Source organism: Battus philenor, unplaced genomic scaffold (assembly GCF_028537555.1).
Source record: "Battus philenor isolate CCGP_79_NKW_IND1 unplaced genomic scaffold, ilBatPhil1.0.hap1 SCAF_9, whole genome shotgun sequence".
Classification (NCBI taxonomy): domain Eukaryota; kingdom Metazoa; phylum Arthropoda; class Insecta; order Lepidoptera; family Papilionidae; genus Battus; species Battus philenor.
In genome coordinates, this window is record NW_027181759.1 from 2,299,646 (window position 1) to 2,321,623 (window position 21,978).

General features: G+C 33.0%; 2 protein-coding genes across 2 annotated transcripts; both read left to right on the forward strand.

The window, feature by feature from the left end:
- The first annotated feature begins 2,296 nt into the window (after nt 1-2,296).
- Nucleotides 2,297-4,349, forward strand: LOC137932293 (phospholipase A1-like). Its single transcript, XM_068775899.1, has 3 exons — nt 2,297-2,418; nt 2,739-3,224; nt 3,910-4,349. Exons 1-3 carry the CDS (start codon nt 2,322-2,324, stop codon nt 4,326-4,328), a joined length of 1,002 nt encoding a protein of 333 aa, XP_068632000.1. The 5' UTR covers nt 2,297-2,321; the 3' UTR covers nt 4,329-4,349.
- Nucleotides 4,350-7,808: 3,459 nt separating this feature from the next.
- LOC137932185 (phospholipase A1-like) lies at nt 7,809-18,270 on the forward strand. Its single transcript, XM_068775782.1, has 2 exons — nt 7,809-7,944; nt 16,911-18,270. The coding sequence occupies exons 1-2, from the start codon at nt 7,845-7,847 to the stop codon at nt 17,813-17,815; spliced, it is 1,005 nt and encodes a 334-aa protein (XP_068631883.1). The 5' UTR covers nt 7,809-7,844; the 3' UTR covers nt 17,816-18,270.
- Nucleotides 18,271-21,978: the final 3,708 nt, after the last annotated feature.

Sequence of the window (21,978 nt, forward strand, 5' to 3'; positions counted from 1 at the left end):
CACGTAGTCCTGTCCTATATGCAGAAGTAGTTTACAATTTTTAGTAAGCAAATGATTTATACAACATTCAATTTTTTTTTCTGACAAATTCACCCAGTGTTGCAAAATACAAAAATGTACTAAATTATAATAGAAATAAATGTTAAAACTAATATTGAAAATAAGAAAAATAAGAGAACTGTGATGTATATGTATAAGGTGTAGAATTAACTAAAAAAGCTATGACATATATAAATTGTATAAATAGACTAAATTGCAGTAACTGATAATCGATAAAACAACATATTAGAGCGATGAAAAAACAGAAAGACAGTTATGGTAAGGAATGTAAGATGAGAATGAAAAAAATAGAAAGAAAGTAAATACTTTAATAAAGGGTGGAACAAGCGGTCTCCATCGGCCATTAAAAAAACCTCAGTGTTGCAATGTTAACAAATGTAAATAATTACCACTGTATAGTTTACTTTATTTTTTGTTTAAATACAATGTTACCACAGTTATAATAAAATAGATTATTCTAGTCTTCAATTACCAACATACGTATGATTATTTTCAAGAACAATGTCAGTTCAAATTTTAAAATCGATAAAGCAGTCAAAAAGAATTTCGGTGTTACAAAAATAGTGCATCGTAAAACAGAACGTGTAGTGAATCTATTCCGTTCGGTTGCTTTTCAAATTGCCACATTGTAAATTCCAACTCAGTTCCACTACGTTCCACCGCCGTTAGGGATTAAAGGTGTGTTGAATCAGTAATTACCGCTCTTAAAGGATCAAGATAAACGACTCGAAGCCGTCGGGGGAAGCGAGAAAAGTCAATTTAAAACTTTCAGATCGGCCCCGAGCTGATTAAGAGTTAATTACTAGTCGGGAAATGGATTATTTTCGCTCGACTCTTTGTTTCAGCTTAATTGATTTTTTTTTTACTTACAGCACCTACACTTAATTGCGGGTTGATTCTTTGTTAAGTTTTGGAACAAAGTTTAATCTTGGATGACTGTCTAAAACATTGAGTATAGTCGTTGTTGATTGAATAAACGTAATAATCAGTATCGTTCTCAGAATATTTTTAGTTACAAAAATGAGCAGTTCTTTACATTGCTTTAAGAGCTTAATTTGGTAGAAATTATAATCGCATCGGGCTCCCCTAAACACCCCTTCCTAATGTGTTCAGATCTGAGAAAAACAAACAACAAACTTAATCAGTTTTACTTTGAAATCTTATGATTCTATTTTTATATTTTATAAAAACAGTATAATGTATAAATTAGAAGTATTAGTAGTTTTTCTTTTATGCGTCCAAGATTCGACATTTAATTTAAAAAAAAAATCGATTTTGTATATTGCCAGTATCCTGTTGTATGTATCGAAGACATAAAAAAAAGCAGCGACGAGTTAAAACAAACTCTTCCTAAGAGATGTTTAGAACTCTGAACAAAGCCATGCGAAAAAAGAAAGATAATTGTTATAGTTAATCTATAACATAATACTGTGCATCTGTTTTAATGTCATTATCAATATTGAAGATCGCCAGCCCGCTGATAAATGCGTATTCGGCAAACAATGCGAATCACACAACCGCCACCGCCAAACCACTCAACACGTGTTTCACCCCTCCACGGGGTATCCTCAGAAGCAGAGTCAACTCTGTGTTTGGCACTAATGTGACTATTAGCCCGCTGATAAATGCGCATACGCATTTGTCAGCGGGCTGGCGGGAAGTGCACTTTATTGCACGACTACCACTGCATGTCCGGAAGTGGCTAAATATTGGTCCTTTTCTTACTTAGGATGGACTTCCGCGAGGTAACGCCTGATTCCATTAAATATATATGAATATATTAAATGGCTATCATAAATTTGAAAAGTAAGTATGAATATACATTAAATCGGCGAAAGGCTCTCCAGTGGAGTACGCGGGACAATAGATGCGGTTTGGTAGGCCGCTTGCTAGGTTAGCAAATCCAGTTGACCAGAAATTTGTTTGTAAATTCACTTTATAATTTAGTTATTTATTTGAATATGTTTTCTGTAATGTTAGCCTATAGTATCAGAAATACAAACTTATATTTTATTAATGTTTTTTCACGCCACACAACTATATACAAAGTACATGCTTACTTAGAATCGAACTGACAATTATCCTGATCTGTAAACTGACTGTACTCATGTAATAAAGTCATAATTGACTCTAATTGACTATGAGCTATCTTCTGACACACTGTGCTAATTTGGCTAAAAGATTGGCAAATGTTATTTATTAAAAATGTCCATTTATCGCACTGACTTCAACGTAGACAGACGGGTGCGAGGTTATCAGATATGTTTATTTTTTATTTAATGTTCATTGCGGTGTTTGTGAATGTAAAATGTGATTGGGGTCCTTTCCAAGCGTTATTGTACTCTGATTTAATAGATTGTAAGTAAACTGTTTTAAAATTATTAATAGAATTATTACAGGTATTTTGTGTAATTACTCTCTCCGCGTCTACCGGCTTGTGGTCGCCACTTGAGAACCAGCCGGCTCCAAATACAATCGGTCGCACGAGCGATGTTTGAGCTATGTCAGTTATCTGGTTCATTTTAATTTTTTATTAATTATAATTTTGTGTCCGTTTCCTTAATTATAACTATTTAAAAAAGTGAAATTTATATAATAATGAAATGATTTCAAATATTTTATTTATTTTATTATTCTTATAATAATAATTAAAAAAGTAAATGATTGTTTTCAAACAGGTGACCATAATAAAGAAGTCGAACTCGATGTCGGAGATACTGTGATTTATTTCTATGACTTCAAAAACAATTTTAACATGAGTTACAAAATTGAAGAGTTTGTTGACGGGTTATCGCATTACTATAATTTGGACAGTAAGAGAAAATTAATATTTTTCGTACCCGGTTATAAGTCCAATATTAATAAGAATACAGAGGAGATAATAAGACAGACGTTCTGGAACGTTCCAGATATATATTTGATTATAGTAGATCATTCCGCTTACACTTCCTCTAAAGGAGGAGCTAGGAGTGGTTACGAAAGAGCAGTTACATACACTTACCACTTAGGAAATGCGTTGGGAGATCTACTAGTAGATATACATAATAAAGGATTTCCATCGGATAGAATACATTGTATTGGACATAGTCTAGGTGCGCAGATGCTGGGATACGCTGGAACTGCTTACAAAAGTGTCACATCCGAGATGATATGGAGGATCACAGGTATTCTATTTTCAATTTTTTTTAATTCTATTTTTATTTCACAATTAGAGCTGTGCTGCCAGCACATTTATAACTTAAAAGCAAGTTATTCCCTAAAAGATGTTTTTAAATAAATTGTTAATCTAACCTTTGATTTTAATCCCGTATTTAATAATATTTTATTTATGTTTAAATATATAAATACTTATTCAAAAATAGCGATTGAAACATGATAAAGAAAAAATAAAAACTAATTCGTAACACCTAAATTTAGTTTTCAAAAAGATAATGAATTTTTAAGGGATATACATAAGAATGTACACATATGTAATAAATTGTATACTCTAGAAAACATTTAAAAAGTTTCATAATAATAAACAAAAAAGTACAATGGGCGGTCTCATTACACGAGGCAATTTTTTATATAATTAATGGGTAGTTATTGTGTACAAAAATACATATATAAAGCATATATACTTATAATAAATAATTTTCTCAGTTTTAAATGTAAAATTAAAAGTATATTACTAAATAAATATTATATTACCATTAAGGTTCTATTAATTTTGATCGAAATGTTAAAAAGTCCATAACATATTGTGTACATCATAATTCATTCTGAGCTATTTGTAGCTTACTGATTATAATTTTAAATAATTGACGATATCTGCATAATTATATATATCTTGAATGTAAATTTGAACAGGCATCGACCCAGCTGGACCTTGCTTCTCCAACAGCGTAATAGAAGATCAAATCAGATCAGGCGTATCTCGGTATGTCGAAGTATATCATTGCAATGTCGGCGAATTGGGTACAACAAGCGTGCTTGCTGATACGGATTTCTTCATCAACAACGGAAAAAAACAACCGGAGTGTCACGAGGGTCTGATACCAGGGTACGGGGCATCGGAAGCGGCAAAATGCAGTCACAAAGCATGCGTCAAGTATTGGGCTCAAACCGTTCATCACCCAGGTTGGTACACCGCCTGGAAATGCGATTCGTATAAGAAGTTTTCTAAGGGAAAATGTGCGAAAAATTTAACCTGTATCGCCGGATATACTAACCCGGGCAACGCGACGGGTGTTTTCTACGCATCAACAGAAATCTATGGAGTTATCTAAAATATAAGTTACCTAAAAAAATTAATTTATATACATTATGATTGGAAATTTGTTAAAAAATGAGATATATATTCAATCAACCTGTATATAGTCATAACTCTGAAATATGTTACATTAATTTCGTTAACGAATTTGATTATAGGTCGTAGGTTTAATTCCCGGGATACAAATCATAAATAATTCATACTTACAATTCAATTATTCATACGTACAAAAGCACAAACGTACGTATTTTGCGTAACATAATACGTCATTGCGATCGCTTGTATGCCTCCCAAGCGTGGCGATTATGAAAAATCCCATATCATTGCAATATGAACATCGGCTGTTGGTATTAATATGAACTCCCTGCAAAGAACTCAAAAAATTGAATAATTAAAGCATTGTATAACTAACTATCGCATGTCTACCACACAATTATAACAAAAAACTCAAATACTAAACATAAAGCAACTCATGCACATTATACATGTAGAACTATAAATAAAATATTTGAAATCCTTTCATTTTTACATAAATTTCACTTTTTTAAATAGTTATAATTTAGGAAACAGACAGAAATTATAATTAATAAAAAATTAAAACTGAACCAAATAACTGACATAGCTCAAACAATTGCCCGTATGTAGTGGCAGTGGTAGAGATAGATCGCTCGTGCAATCGATGGTATTTGAAGCCGGCTGGTTCTCAAGTGGCGACCACGAACCGGTAGACCCGGAGAGAGTAACCCCTCCACTTGGTGGACTGACGGCCTAGTTAAGGTTGCGCAGTGGCTGGTTGCAGGGAGCCCAGGACCTGTCATAGTGACGTTCTTTATATGAGGCCTATATCTTACAGTGGGCATCTATGGGCTGAAAAGACTAATTTATTTATTTATTATTTCTTTAACTAAACGAATATATCAGAGGTTCGTTTAAGGTGAAGGAAAATAGATTACGATGGTATGGCCACATTCAATGAAAACCAGATGACCACATCGTAAAAACTGCTTTAAGCCGCCCAGAATTCCCAAGAGGGAGAGGGCGTCCAGTTACGTGGTGGTCTAATATCGGAAAGGAACTGGAAACCCTTCAACTTGATGCAGAGACAACTCAAGATAGAGTGGCCTGGCGCAAATTGATAGGGAGACCCGACCCCAAATAAAGGGAAAACGGAAGGAAGAAGAAGAAGAGAAGAAGAAGAAGATTATTTCTTATACTATAATAAAGTAAGAAAAGAAGTATAATATAGTATAATAAATATAGAAGGAAAATTTATTATTGTTTTACTATTTGTCCCGGCAGATTAAGATTTACTGTAGTTTTTAACCAATCGTATTCAAGAAAATAAATAATAATGTAACGAATTTCAGAGTTATCACTTTGTAAAAATAAAAAAAATAAAGTGAGATAGTTATAAGGTGTTACTGTCTATCAATAAAGTAAATAAATAAATAAATGAATAAACGGTGATTGGAAATAGATGTAAAAGATTTAATAGATTCAGGCGTTACTTTACGGAAGTCCATCCTAAGTAAGAAAAGGACTAATATACCGAGTGTTCGCACTCGGTGATTGGCAATTTTGGTGTACCATTACTCCTGAGGATGCCCCGTGGAGGGTGAAACACGTGTTGAATGAATTAACAGTGGCTAGCGGGCGGTGCACTTTATTGCACGACTACTGCTACATAGCGGAAGTAGCTATATATTAGTTCGACTTAAGACGTAAAAGATTTTAATATTTCCCATAAATTAGCTAGTTTATTCAATTAACTTGTATATGTTATATAAAAAATGAATAACAAAATGTAATGCTGCATTTAGAAATATGAAATGACTTGGAAGTTTTGTGAAGAAATATCGCGGAATGAAGCGTCGAGTATTAATTCCGACGATCAATCTCGCCGACTCCAGTATCCATCATTTTCCTTCGCCGAGGTCCTTTGTCATACAATTACGTCTGGGCCTATTCCGAAGATATTACTTTTATTGCGTAGTCATGTCTGATTTTTGTGATTGAAGGAAATATAGAAATGTTTTTCGTGTGAAATACAATAACGAAACATGATAATTGACTTTTAAAAATAGAAATCTACTTAACACGTCTTGTAGGTACATAAGTAAAGATATGATTTTTATTTCGCAACGCTGTTAAATATTATTAAAAAAAATTTTTGTTCTTTAAATAAATAAAGTTAATAAATGAATATTTATATTATGTACCACTGTAAATATATTAAAAATGTATATAAAATATACTACTATTAATCAAAAACAATTTTGTTTGTGTTGCCCTGTTGGAGAGCACAGAGACTTGCAACCGTCCCGGGATGCAATCTTATATTATTTACATTTTGTGCAATAATTAACAGGGAGCAGCAACCTTCTCCTCATGCCATAGTGCCAGGCCACCACCAAACTTGCTAAGAGTGGCGATTATGGTATATCCCCTCCATAAATATCTTTGTGGGAGGTTTATTCCTTTCAATGGGTGTCTAAGGACTGAAAAGAAGCAGAAAAAATGTCTAGAATGTTTTTTAGCTTGACGGTCCCTTTAGATTCTACTAATGGAATGTAAGTCACGCCTTCACCAATTAAATCAAAATAAATCCAAAAAATCTTTTTTATAATAACCACTTAAAGTAAGGCATTCAGAAAGTATAGTCGCATGGGTAAATTAATTAAAAAATACCTCACAATTACAAAGAATTATTTATCTATTGTTATATCATAACAAGCTTTTGTAAAATGTACTCAAAGATAAAAGTTTTTTTATGGAATTAATATTAAAAAATTATACACAATTGTTCTGTGCATTATTTTATTCGTATAAGAATTCAGAATATAAAATGACCAGTAAAAAGGTTAAATAACATTGTTACCTACAGTAGATATATTGAAAATAAAAATTCAATTTAATTTTTTTATTCAAGTAGGCATTTATACGCACTTTTGAATCATCAATTATTTTAATATTACATGCAACCACTGCCCCTTGATCTGTCGAGAAGACCAGCGCCCCCAATGATCGCCACGACGATTGGTTTTATTTTTCCTGTATCCAGAGACCCTCGTGACCTTATCTACGTCGTTGTTCTACCTAGTTAGCCTTACCATACAGCGTCTACCGGATCGTGGTCACTACTCGAGAAGGTTTCCCCAATGGCAATCGCCCCACGTGCAGACTTGCAATTTTCCAAGCTACGTCCGTGACTTTGATTCTTCTGCGGACCTCCTCATTTCTTTTTCTTCTTACAGCGGAATTCCGATCATAGCCCTCTCCATATTATATAGTAAGTAGTCTGATGTGATAAATAAATAAAAAAAAATAAAGAATTTCGTTTTTTTTTTAAATTCAATAGCTGTCAAAGACAAATCGACTACAAGGACGATACGTACATTTAAGTAATCGTTCAAGCTAAAATGCGATGACGTCTTTGAGATGCGTAGGCGCAGCTAATAGACGCTGGAAGGAACAAATCGTCAGTTATTGCGAGACCGTCGCTGGGAATGGACGTGTGTTGATCTTATCGAAAATGTTTATTTTACGTTCGCTTATCGCTGTTGTTGTGTTGACTTGTGTCAATTGCAATTGGGGACCTTTCCGTGCTGTTCTGTATTCGGATTGGATTAATTGTGAGTATAATCTGTTAAACATTGATTGTTTGAGGCCACAGGTTAGAAATGTTGATATGTCATTCGCTTTAGCATATAGCATTCGTTGGTGTCTTTGTTGATCTAAAATATCATACGTGGTGAAATCAATATTTACTTATAAACATAAAACTATACAAAATGATTGGTTATTGGTATAAAAGCTTAAAAGTGGCTTTAGAAATAAATAAATAGTGTAATAATAGCACTGTAATAGTAACACTGGAATAAAAAGCGTTTTCAAAATTCGAATTACTACATCTTAAAATTAATTATTATTTATCATCTGTTCATGCAGACCGTACTGCCAGAAGTTAATAACCTGTCGCGTCCAAAAAGAAAAATTGAATTGATGTAACATTTTGGAGTAATTACTTTATACAGGATGATTGTAAATGGGTGAAAAGATTTAAAACTCTTTTCTGAGAAATGTGCATCTGAAAAAGATTTAACATTTATTTATAATTTCAATATATTTTATTTTTTAATCTGTGTTAAGTTTATTTGAATATAGAAAACACAAAATCAGAATTATTCATATAAATCAAATCAATACAGTTGATTTTCTTTAAAAGTATTTTTTCGTTTTTAAATATAAAGATTAATAATTTTAATCTTAATAAACGTTAATAAAAAACGTAAACACAAATGTATTGATTACTAATAGAAACTGCTATTTTTTTGTTGCACATAAATTGCTAAATTTAAAATTAAAATAATCAAATTTTAATTATTACATATTTCAAAATAAAACAAATAAAAAGCGTATAAGATTGATTTGTTTTGTAATCTAATAAATTTTTTAATTCTATTAATTTAAGCAAATTTGAAAAAAAAAGTTTTTGATTTCTTTTGACGTTTTTGTGTAAATAATTATTATAAAAGTGACAATTTTAGTAAAAGAATTAGTTTAAAATTAGTCATTATGAACAAATAAATATGTCTAAGCGAAACTCAAAATCGAGTTCAAGAGGTTGCAACCTTCGCATACGTAATCCTGACGCGTATGAAATACACATAAGGTAACATAACTTATTTATATACACAACCATACTCGCCTTACAGTTTTCCTTCTCCGGGTAATTCTCCTCATCTTTGCCCATCAATATATATAATTGACACTAATTGATAGTACGTGTAAGAAAATATGTCGATATATTTGCAGTAATATACGGCGAAAGTAATAAATTACATGTAACTTTACGTATGATGAATATTGAATGGCAGTTGAAAGGAGACATCACTGTCCTATTTATACAAGGAGTTTAGATAAATTCTAACGAAAAGAAATAAAGGCTAGATATCAATATATATTTCGAGAAATATATAGCGTTTAATGTTTATTGTATATCTTCTTCTTTTCAGCATGTAGATGTCCATAGCAAGGCATAAGCGCTTTGCGTCGTTTCGTTTTGCGTTTTATTCGAAGTTGCGTCGCTGCTTATTTAGTACTAACTTTCACTGTGCGTCGTTAGATTTTCGTGGTTGCGTTGTTTTGGGTTCGAGTCTTTAATTTTTTTTGAAATTTTCTTTTTTTTTCTAATAGATGGCAACACTTGTTTCCTATTGCGCCATGTCATCAAAACTCGGGGATTCCCTTTCTAACTAAAAATAACGCATTTGAATACAGTTTTATTTTGACTTTGTTTTACTAATTTTGGAGTACAGTTTCAATTACGTAGTGTGTTGTGCTTTTTTTTTAAAAGAGAATAATAAATTTATATAGATTTTTACGTGTTGTTTCTGGTTACAAAAAAGGTAAATATTTCCAATTTATTTATTGGCAGAGTTATATTATTATTGTTTTATAAATGTTTACTTTGTTCAATTTTATTTTTAAATAGTAGTACTTTCGTAACCCTGGAACCTATCTTCGATCTTTACATGGTTTGCTATAGAAAATCTTAATTCGCTTTGCGGCGTATCCAATTTGCGTCGTGTTTTTTTGGGACGTAACCACGACGCAAAGTGAGGTATTGGTGTATCATAATTGCGACACTAGGCGGGTTTCCAATCGTAGTGTGTTATAATGGTACATAGATGACGCTGCTGCCCATCGAGAAAACATGTTTGTGAGCAGTGTAAATCCCATATAATTAATGCACAAATTATGAATTTGTTAAGATTAAACCCGGTAATCGAACCTGCGACATACAAGATCGCAAGTTCCAGTTTTTGGAGCCCCTCGTTCCCCCTGCCTGACGTTATGAGTTCGAGTAAAATGAGTTTTTCAATTTACATTATACATTCTCTTTCGTAAAACTCAAGGCATGTAACGGTCTGCAGCACTTGGGCTGCGACTTAAAATAAAATAATGAATCAATTAGTGTATAATTGTGTAAAACTTCTATATTGTTTTGTTTATATGTATAAATTTTAGCTGAATTTATCCAGAAAAAATTGTAAATAATTTTATAACTCTGTCGCGACTCACAGCTGGGAGAAAAAGGATGCGTATTAAAAAGAAGCAACCCTCTCCTGACTGTCTGTGCTTGGTAAACGCGAAAAAAAAAAATTGTAAACAAAACACTATTTTATTTAATTTAATTTATTGGAGATAAACAGTAACTAAAGGCAGTAAGAAAGTACAAACTTAGAAACTTAGAAGTATAAAATTAGTTACAATTGTTACCTTATAACTATCTCACTAAGAACATTTAATGATTTATAGTCAAACAATGACAAAACAAATAAAAACATTATTAAACAGGCTTTCTGCATATCATACCGCAATAATTACGAGTCACAACAAGCCGTCACGTTCCAATGATTTTTAAATTGCACTAGCGATACAAATTATAATTATAAAAAAAACATTCTCTTTCATCCTTCACATTATCTTTCATTCGTTCCTTATATGCTTCACACGATCTGTGATTCTTCGCTAGTAGATCTACTTTCTTGCATCTGTTTCCTTCGTCTACATTCCTAGATCACAATTTTTTACATTAATTATCACAGATTATTAGCCGATACCTCTACCGTTAAGCTACCCCTGTTCATTTTTTATTTTCATATCACTAAATTGAAAGCATAAACATTAGAAACACGGTTGTGTATCCTCGTCAAATGGTGACGTTTATACTCGATTCACCTAAGTCCCTTGATTAATTAGATCACGGTAAATAAGAGTGACCTGACCTTCTTAAAGTCAATAGAAAGCCGCTTCTGACCGGTCTGACTGTCAATCTGTAAGCAAAGTCAGCTGTGAATGTCATACGGCCGAGATGATGATAATGAATTTAGAGACGCACCGTAGTTTCTACATGTCTTTTATTGGTCACTGTGAACACGGCTTTCTCGTCACTATTTACTTTACACAAATATACTATATCGCACTAAAACGAAACGACAAATTTAATTACTTTAATTTTTTATCATGGTATAGACAATTTTGTATTTAACCCTTAACTTACAACAGACTTTTTTTTTAATATTACATTAATATTCATACCACTTGACTTTTAAGACCCAAGGATGCCAACAGAAAAAACTGAACAAGCGTTCGAAAATTAAGAAATTACCTAAACATTCACATACAAATGATTACTTTGCGTTCAAAATTGATGCCACTATTTTTTTTAAATTCTGATGTATCTCTCACAGATACATTATCAAGAAAAGTGTTGAACCTCAGATTATTGTATGTATTCTTGCTGTCTCGACAGACCTTTTACTGCTAGAAGTTATTGGATTGTTGCATTTGAATAAAATAATTAAACCAGTTTAACATATTTCAGAGATTGATAGAATGTGAAATAAATAAATTTAATTTCATTATTTATAAATATTGATCGTGGTCGCTGTTAAATGACGAAGTATATTGCAAGTGCAAGCGCAAGTGAAGCGGAATCTTTCAATAAGTCAATAAGTTTCTTGTTTGTTTTAGTAAATTTCTATTTTAATATTCCTTTAGAACCTTCTACAAAGTATTAGGACACATAAAAGTAGATGTATCGTATGTCCTACTTCAAAAACCGCGGCTTAGTACATGATATACTATTGCATGAAATATTAAATGGCCAAATCTCTTGTGAACTTTTGGGCACCCAATAAACTTCTATCTGTATCGTCGTTTCAGCTCATAGTCGAACACAGGAAGACATAGCTTTCCTCTAAAGATATCTTTGGATGGGGATATACCACAATCGCCAAGTTTGCCGGCTGTTTGGCCACCGCAGCGTGGTATTATGGTACACAGAGGAAACTGCTGCCCATCCTCTGGAAACTTGTTTTTGGGCAGTGGCAATCTTACATAATTAATTCGCAAATTGTTAATTATATTAGTTTGTATCCTTGTAATCGATCCCGTGACTTAAGATTGCAAGTCTGTCTTACTACTCCAAAGCCTTATTCTTCCGCATACAAGTTTGCTATGAATTTATTCCCAGTTCGTCGATTATACCGTATTATTTGTTGGCCTTATTTGTGAGGTATGTTTGTTTTAAAAACATATAATTAAACACGTCATTATTAAATAAAATTTTGTTTAAACTAATGATTTACTATAGTTAGAAAGATATCAAATCATATATAATTATTGAATAGTATAATAATATCAGTAATTTAACATACAGTCAATAAAATGAGACGGTAAGACGGTTTACAATCAATATGTTATCGCAGCACAAAGGAACATAATGACGTCATCGGCTAAAAAGCCTTGGCCATAGAGATCACGACCTTGATTTTTGATACACCTTCATTCACTGTTTCATTTTACATTTTATTTTATTATATGTTTCTCAAAAATATAGCACAACAAATTATTATGGGTCATATAAACGACTTTTAGGTATTAAAAAATAAGTCATATTAAAAAAAAAACTAAACATTATTTTTGGCATAAAACGATTAAAAGTAAGATTTTTTTTACTTTATTGGAGATAAACAGTAACAAGAGACAGTAATAAATTACAAACTTAGAAATATAAAATTACTTACAATTGTTACCTTATAACTATCTCACTAAGAACATTTAATGAATCAAAGTCAAACAATAATAAAACAAAACAAAAACATTACCAAATAGTGATGAATAATTCAGCGCATTCTGCAGCAATACAACAGACAGTAATAATTTCGAGTCACAGCAAGCAGTCACATTCCAATGAGACTTAAATTCTATTGTGTATATCCAATAATTTCGAATGAAATTGTCTTTTAACAGATACAAGAGAGCACCAGAATATATCAATTTCACTAATATATAAATTTTGGAGCTCACACATCCTATATAAGCCACACGTTTATCGATATTTGTCTTAGCAGTTGACAAAAATAAGAGAAATTTAGAACGCGTTCTAGCTGCAGAAAAAACATTACTATTCAAGATTTAGGCTACAATACTTACACAAAGGTGTTGTTAAAATGAATTGAACTCATTTATTACTGGAAAGATGGCTGTGAGTTTGTAGGTATGCGGTAATGTCTATAACAAACCATCGTAATAAAAATAAAAACAAAAAGCCTTTGAATGTGAAGGTTTTTAATCTGTACTATTGTATACGCTACATATTTATTGCACTACAGCTAAGCCACGGTCTTTACCGACAGCAGGCTTTAGGGCAAAAGAGAACAACTTGTTGACATTCGACTCACCTTTAAGAAAGGGACTGCAACAGGACATCGCATTCTCTAATGTCGCAAAAACGTTTTATTTATTTTCAATCCTTTATAACGTGTGAAGAACGAGAGAAGAAAGAATGAAATAAATCTTGAAGGATGAAAGAGAGAGAGAGAGAGAGAGAGAGAGTGTAAATAATGTAAAAAAGTTATATGAAAAAATTATAAAAAAAATATGTTCCTATTCCAAAATTAACATACGTCACGAGAGGTCCCAAATAACAAGAACCATTAAAAAATCCTTTATGTTATTATTTCTACACGTGTATGTAGTAAAGTAATTGTTTCAATACAATCATTTCATTAGGCCTGCTATTTACTCTCAGACATCAGTTCATTCCATTTAGCATATATATTATATCCTCTAGTTATAAAAATCGGAAACAAACTCGAATCTTTCGATACAGGTGATTGGTTATTGCCGTAAAAGCTTTGAATGTAAAGCTTAATTAAGAAAAGGACCAATATTTAGTTACTTCTGCACATGCAGTGGTAGTCGTGCAACAAAGTGCACCGCCCGCCAGCCCGCTGACAAATGCGCGTGCGGCTAACAATGCGAACTATACAACTACCACCGGTAATTCACTCAACACGTGTTTCACTTCTCCATGGGGCATCTTCAGGAGTTATGTTACACAGATTAGTGTACTCGTGTAGACTCTTTGTAAAGTTTAATTATCAAAAACTAAAGCTTTTACATTTATTTATAAACAGTCTGTATAAAGCGATTACTATGAAAAACGTTACATTATTATTTTTTTATAAGACTGCAAAAGGCTAATATTTTCTTGCAGTACAAAGTCTTAAAATTTTATTATGTAGTAATCCGAATTTTGAAATAGCTTTTTCCGACCGTATTGTGAAACCATCGATACTAGAAAACGGTTTACTTTTATACCTTTAACCAATAAATCACCATGTATATTAAAAAATACTATTATTTGATTTAATATTTAAATTCAAACGCTCATGAATATTAACTAATCAGCATATTAAATAATAATTGAGAAGTGCTGTTTTTAATTATTTATAAAATTAAAATTATAATCAACACAGCCAAAAGAAATGTGTATAATTTTTTTTTAAATCTATATTTATTACACTTTTTCTACATTTAAATTTTTTCAATAAATATAATTACTGTATTATTTTTAGTGTTTTACAAATAGGTTTGTTATTGTAGATGAAAATTACAAATTTTTCAAAATACGCTCGTCTATCCAGGAGCCTAGCAATTCCTCAGGTATAACGAAGGTATTATACAGTATTCTAGCCTCAAGGTTTGTCACAATTAAGGAAAAAGAATAGCTAAATAATCATCGAGAATTACGTAATACGTCTTATATATTTCCTTCTCTATTGTGGTTTGATAGTTATCCACTTGCAAAGCGATATCTTAATAAAAATGATGTAATGCTTACGGTTCTGGATTGAAGAATAGGCTCTTGTTTCATCGGAGTAGATGAGGGTTGCCATTGCTCACAAACAAACTTCTAGATGATGGGCAGCAGCATCCTTTGCGTACCACAACACCACACTACGATCGCCAATTTGCTTGCCAAACGTGGGGATTTTTGTACATCCACCCATAGCTATCTTTGGAGCAGAACTATGTTTACGAAATAGTTCATTAAATTTATATATAGTTTTTTTATTCATCATCATGATTTCAGCTATATGTCGTCCACTGCTGGGCATAAATCTCCGCTATTGATTTCCAAGAAAACCGGTTGGAAGCGGTCTACATCCAGCGACTTACAACGGCCTTAACGAGGTCGTCTCTCTACTTTGGACTCTTCAAATCTCGTTCAAATTTGAAATCCAAAGCGCAAGAATAATTTTAAATATTGTGGCTATAGTAGCCAGTAATAAGAAGCTTTTTTTAAATAAACGCTTGAAAAAAAGGTTGAATAACCATGTTAAAAATCCTTTTATCGGATAGTTTCGATAAGATGTCTTCACTACTAAGGTTTAATCTGTTAATATAGGTGGAAAGGTTCGGAATATCTGCGATATAGCTAAACCAACGGGACGTGATGTTTTGTGCACAGGGGAGATAATAGCAACAGTGTTGCTCCGTTCATATTTCCAAATCCTGACATAAATCATATTGTTATTGGAACTTCAATGCATTATAACGATAATTTCAACTCTCCAAAGTTTTGATTCAAATAACATTTATATTAAAATTGTTTTTGTTATGTACATTATGATATGAAATTCAATATTCTATGTTCGAATTACCGTGTGAATATTCACAGCACATTTATGTTAATAAATACAAAAGCAGGAAGTCAGTTTTTGGTTCGACACCAAGGACATGGTACAAGTTATGTTTATAATTTGGAAGTTAATCCAAAACAGGTCAAAAGTCAGTCAACAGGTCAAATTTTTAGATTTTTAGATAGTACAGCGGAAGACACTGGTTCTGTTGGATATCTATGAGGTAGGATTATGTTCAACAGTGGGCGTACTAATACAGAAATAATGATGACGTTTCCGTCATCATTTTCTTCTTTAGTATTCATTATTTAGTAATTTAAGTTATTCATTCCCAAGGTGTTTTCATCTTGGGAATGAATAACTTAAATTACTGAATAAAAGAAGTTTGTAAAGATGTTAAAAACTCAATTATTATCGTCTCTTTTCCAATCACAACGCGTTACATTATTTTGATGTCATTATACAAATTGAATTCTTATGTACAAGTGTTTTGACTCTGTTGTTGTACTACCAAATGTAGATGGCGCCACCAGTAGAACATTTCGTCCTGATAATCAAGCATTGTACCATTCTGAGGACACATAATTGACGCAATAAAATTAAATGGGAGCTTTATTTGAATCAGGTTTTCCGGTTTCCGATATACTTTACGTATTATAACAAAAATTTCGTTACAAAATTTAATCTAATCTTTTAAACCTAGATGGCGCCACCAACAGAATAATTGTTGCAAACATTGCAGCGTTCTGAAACTGAGTCAAAAATTAAATTAATCCAACAAAAATTAATGTAAAGCTATATTATGGTTTTTATTGGACTATTCTCGTGATGTATACGTAATATCTTTAAATGATATCAAATCGGTTTGTCTTTCTTCTTAACCTCACTTTTAATTCGTTTGCCAAAACTGAGAGAAATCTACAATCTTCCTCTTTCATTCTTCTTTCTTGTCTGTCATTTTGGAATAATGCTCCCGGGGCCAGAGATTCAGTTAACAGTATTGTTTTCTATTGGAATGCAACAGGCCTAAAACTTTTGACAACACGAAGTTTTAATGTATATATATAGTTTATTAACATAATTTTTATTTGTTTTTACAGGTGATCACGACAAATCATTGGAATTCGATGTTAGCGACGTGGATGTGTATTTCTACGATTTTAAAAACAACATCAACGCGACATATAAGATAGATAGAGCTGTCGACGGTCTAACCAGTGCCTACAATTTAGACGTCACAAGGAAATTGATATTTTTCGTTCCGGGATACAAGTCTAATATTTACAAAAAAACGGAAGAAACTATAAGGCAGACGTTTAAAGATGTACCGGATACATACTTGATTATAATAGATCATTCAGCGTATACTTCATCACAAGGAGGACGTAGAGAAAGCTACGAGAGATCTGTAAAGTATGCGAATTCGTTGGGAAAGAAATTGGGAGAGTTTTTAGCGGACCTTCATGGTAAAGGATATCCATCGAACAAAATACATTGTATAGGTCACAGTTTAGGAGCACAGATGTTAGGTTACGCCGGTACAACATATACGAATAGAACGAAAGAGAAAGTTTGGAGGGCAACGGGCATTGACCCAGCTGGACCTTGCTTCTCTAACAGCTTCATTCACGATCAGATTAGATCTGGTGTTGCTGAATACGTTGAAGTATACCATTGTAATGCTGGAGGATTAGGAACAACTGCTGTACTTGCAGATACGGATTTCTTCCTGAACAAAGGTAGAAAGCAACCAGATTGTCATGAAGGATATATACCAGCGTACGGCGAGTCGGAGGCTGCAAAATGCAGTCACAAGGCATGTGTTAAATACTGGACGGAAACCGTTCATCATCCAGGCTGGTATCTTGCCTGGGCTTGCGATTCATATAAAGACTTCTCCAAAGGCAAATGTGCTGGTAATGAAGTTACTATCGCCGGATATTCAAACCCTGGAAATGCAACTGGAGTGTTCTATGTGTCTACTGATGCATATGAAACTAATTAGGTCTTAATTGAACAAATACTAATATATTTAATACTGTATCGTGTGATATTATTACTTTAGAATTATGAATGAAATTAATATTAGAAATGTACGTAAATATATTTACTTCCTGTAGCAATACAACCTTTTGTAAATTTAGCCTCCCTCCATAATATTCTTCAGTTTATTTCTATCTCTACCAACATGACTTCTTTCCGATTCTCCTAAGATATCCCTCTACTCGTTACAGCTAGTTCTTCTTTAGTCTTTCTCGGGGTCTTTTATGTTGCGGGGTTCACTCGGAAATAGTCTTAGGAGCTCTGGTATCCGCCATTCTTTTTAAGAAACCTACCTATTTCAGTCCATGTGACTCTTAGAGCTTGACGACCATCTAGAAACAAAAGATAAACTTGATTTATGTATACATTCGACATATGAAATTAATAGGTTTATAACACATTTGATTAAAATAAATTTTGATTAATAATAAGAATTTGTGATATAGATATTACATTTGATAATAATTAAACATATAATATTTATCTGTGTTTATTTATTTCTTATAATTGTCATTAGTAAAATTTTATTTAAACCTTTATGCTCCACAAATTTATTTTTCAAAGTAATCCCCGTTCGATACAACCCACCTTTGCTAGCGCTTTTTTGTCCTCAAAATAGTCGGAATAGTCTTTTTCCGGTGCAGCCTTCGAGGCCTTCGATTCGATGTTTATCACGTCAATCGTATCAGAACCGTATCTCCGCATTGGTTTTTTGAGTTCGTTGAATAGCCAGAAATCGCACAGAACTAAATCAGTCGAATACTGTGATTGGAGAACGATATGAGTCGACTTTTGACGCTTGTGTTCATAAAAGTCGAGCGATTTTGGCACCAACTGAGGCTCAACGCGTTTAACAAACACGTGTAACTCGGAAATAATTAAATCTTTTGGCAAACAGACACTTGGTAAATATTATAGGTAGTCCTATCAACCTAGGAAAAAAAAATTGCTTTCTTAATGGCCGAAAGTTTATAATTTCAACTTACTTTTTGATCACACTAATCGGTGTAACATAACTCTTGAAGATACCCCGTGGAGGGGTGGAACACTTGTTAAGTAATTTGACGGTGGCAGTTGTGTAATTCGCATTGTTTGCCGCATATGCATTTATTAGCGGGTGGTGCACTTTGTTGCATGACGACCACTGCATGTGCGGAAGTGGCTAAATATTGGTCCTTTTCTTACTTAGGATGGACTTCCGCAAGGTAACGCCTGATCCCATTAAACAGTACATTACACTCCAGTGTATCTAAATTATCAAGTAGTAAATTTAAAATCCTTGAGTCCAATTTGATACAAGGTTCTATCACTTTGGGATCATCTCCTATTCTTTCTTCCATGATATACAAAAGTGATCTATATAAATGATCATAAGTGGATATTAATATTCATGAATAGATGACTATACGTTCTAGCGGCTTCTTCGTAGGTCTTCCACGGGGTCTTTTCTGTTGCGGGGTTCACCTGGAGATGGTCTTGGAACTCCAGTCAAAGATTCTTCCAAAGCTTGAAGACTTGAAGAACCTGACGAGCATCTAGAAACACAAGATATAGTATCTCATGTCCAACCTTCTTGTTTTAGAATCCAGGCTTGATACCAACATCGGCAGAGTTATGGTTATAAAGAATATTTGCGTGCTTTTGTAAATAAAGAATAATATGTCGAATTCTAGACAAGACGGAGTACATCATAGGATAAACTTTTAATATAAATACAAAGAAATGTGCAATGCGACTCGGAAGTTATATTTGGCGTTGATTTATGCTTTGGGATGTCGAGAGATATTGCATACGTTAGTAGGAGAATATATCTGTTGCTCGGATTCTCATAATATATGAGTTCAATCTTCCTCGATGGAACATTTCTTCTTCTAATTCGTCGCAAAGTTTTTGATTTTTATCTATGCTTTGTTTTACAAAATAATGTGAAAGTTAGAAATTAATGTACTTTGCTGATTACACTTTTGGAATCTGAGGTTTTAATAATTTCTAGAAAATTCTATTACTTACTAGCATTCTTTATAACTATTATGTGTACCGGAGAGTTTAAACTGACATTTTTATCATTCGAAAAAAAAAAAACCGAATGATATTTTTTTATAACAGGAACGAAATCTTAATTTTTTTAAAAATAACTTGAAATAAATAATGTAACCAGTAAGCCTCATTGTTTTCTAGCTAAATTACACTATGTAATACATTTGATGTCCGGTAACAGAATTCGTTGTATAATTTTAAATTAAGAAAAAAATACTTTACTGAAATATTTGTTTTGCTAAGAGTTAAAAATAAAAATTATGGGGAATATATTTTTTAAAAAAAAGTTATTTAAATGCTGGCCATAATGTCAGGCTCACTCTTGGAATCTGTCCACAGCACTAATCTCGAACGAAATTTTTATTAAGCACAGAGATAATAACTTGGTTCGTTTTATAAACTTTAATAAGGCTTTAGACCCTTCGGATCCCATAAAAATGTCCACGGTGATAAGATCTGGCGTCTTGGGTGACAAGGGGATGCCACCTGACATCAATTTTTTAGGGAAGATATTACGAAGAAGCGCTATGGTATCTCTAGCTCTGTGAGGATAATATCTTCTTAAGCTAGCCGTAAGACTTGAGACTAAGGTCACATTCCAAATAGTGCTATTGAAAACATATGGGGAAGGCCTATGTAAAAAAAGTAATTCTGTATTTTAATATCATTTAAAAGTTAGGTAATTATAAGTATTTTAATTGTACCTTTGTGGTTTATAAGAATTTATTTCAGGCTTTTAACAACAAAATAAATTATACGAAACAGAAATCTTCCACTGCTAAATAATCTTTATTCATTCTATTTAAACGGGACTTCCCTTAATGAGGCCGATCTGTGCTCTGTAAGTACGGTGTCAGTTAACCGTTACTTCCTTTAACTCGACGATGCGTTCGCATCTTTATTAAAAAATAAAATTAAAAAAAAAAACAATATCAAGGGGTAGGTGTATGCCCTGCATTAGACGCATTACTACTGAAATAATAATGATGATATATGTAACATATTTAAGTAAGAAAAGGACCAATATATAGCTACTTCCGCCATGCAGCAGTAGTCGTGCAATAAAGTGCACCGCCCGCCAGCCCGCTGATAAATGCCCATGCGGCAACTAATTACACAACTACCACCGTAAAATAACGTGTTTCACCCCTTCAGGGGGCATCCTCAGGAGTAATGTTACACCGACCAGTGCCTAATACAGAGTCACATAGGATGGACTTCCGCAAAATAACTCCTGAATCCATTAGATATGTAACATATTTGTTATGTAGGGATTTTCTTCGATTTTTTTATGTAAAAAATAATACGTGATGATATTATGATCAAATCAAAAATGTAAAAATCCGGCGAAGAACCAAGATCACTAACGTAGATATAGGAATAACTAGTCTGGAGTGAATGTCGATGGTCGAATGGTTTTCAAGTGGCGATCACGAGCTGGTTAATGTGGCATGGGCTTTTAAGGTGGACCGACGACATGTTTAAATTCGCGGGAAGTCCCCAGTTAACACGTTCACTGCGGCTTGAGGTCGATTCAGCCTCATGGTAAACTTTGCACTGGTGCGGCGCGTAAAACTCGTGTTTTCTCTCTAGTACGGCGGCTGTTTACACTCAACCGTATGAGGTATGACAAAGACAAATATAGCTTTCTTTATGTCTGCGAAGCATTGACTCAATATTGTAAAAAAATATTGATGAACATGAGGCAGAAAAGGCCTCAACCGCACTACTAGGAAGTTCAGCTTGAGGCTGATTCGACCTCAGCCGCACCAGCTGAAAGTTCTTCAAAATTGGGCCCGCAGTGAACGTGTTAAGGGCAGCTGAAGATCGGTCATCGTGACGCTCTTTGGGGAAGGCCTCGTTAATAGATGCTCACGCGTTTCACTTCAAAAGAAGAAAAAGAAAGAAAATATTGATAGACTTGATGGAAAATGTTTTTTTTTATAATGCTCCTCGCTATTGTAGATCTCTCGTTCTGCCCTATCGTATTTATGGGACATGATATTACAATTTTATTTATAATATATAGTATCCTTAATTAATACGCATATTTAATTTAACATTTTACTTGTTTTCTTTTCTTTATTT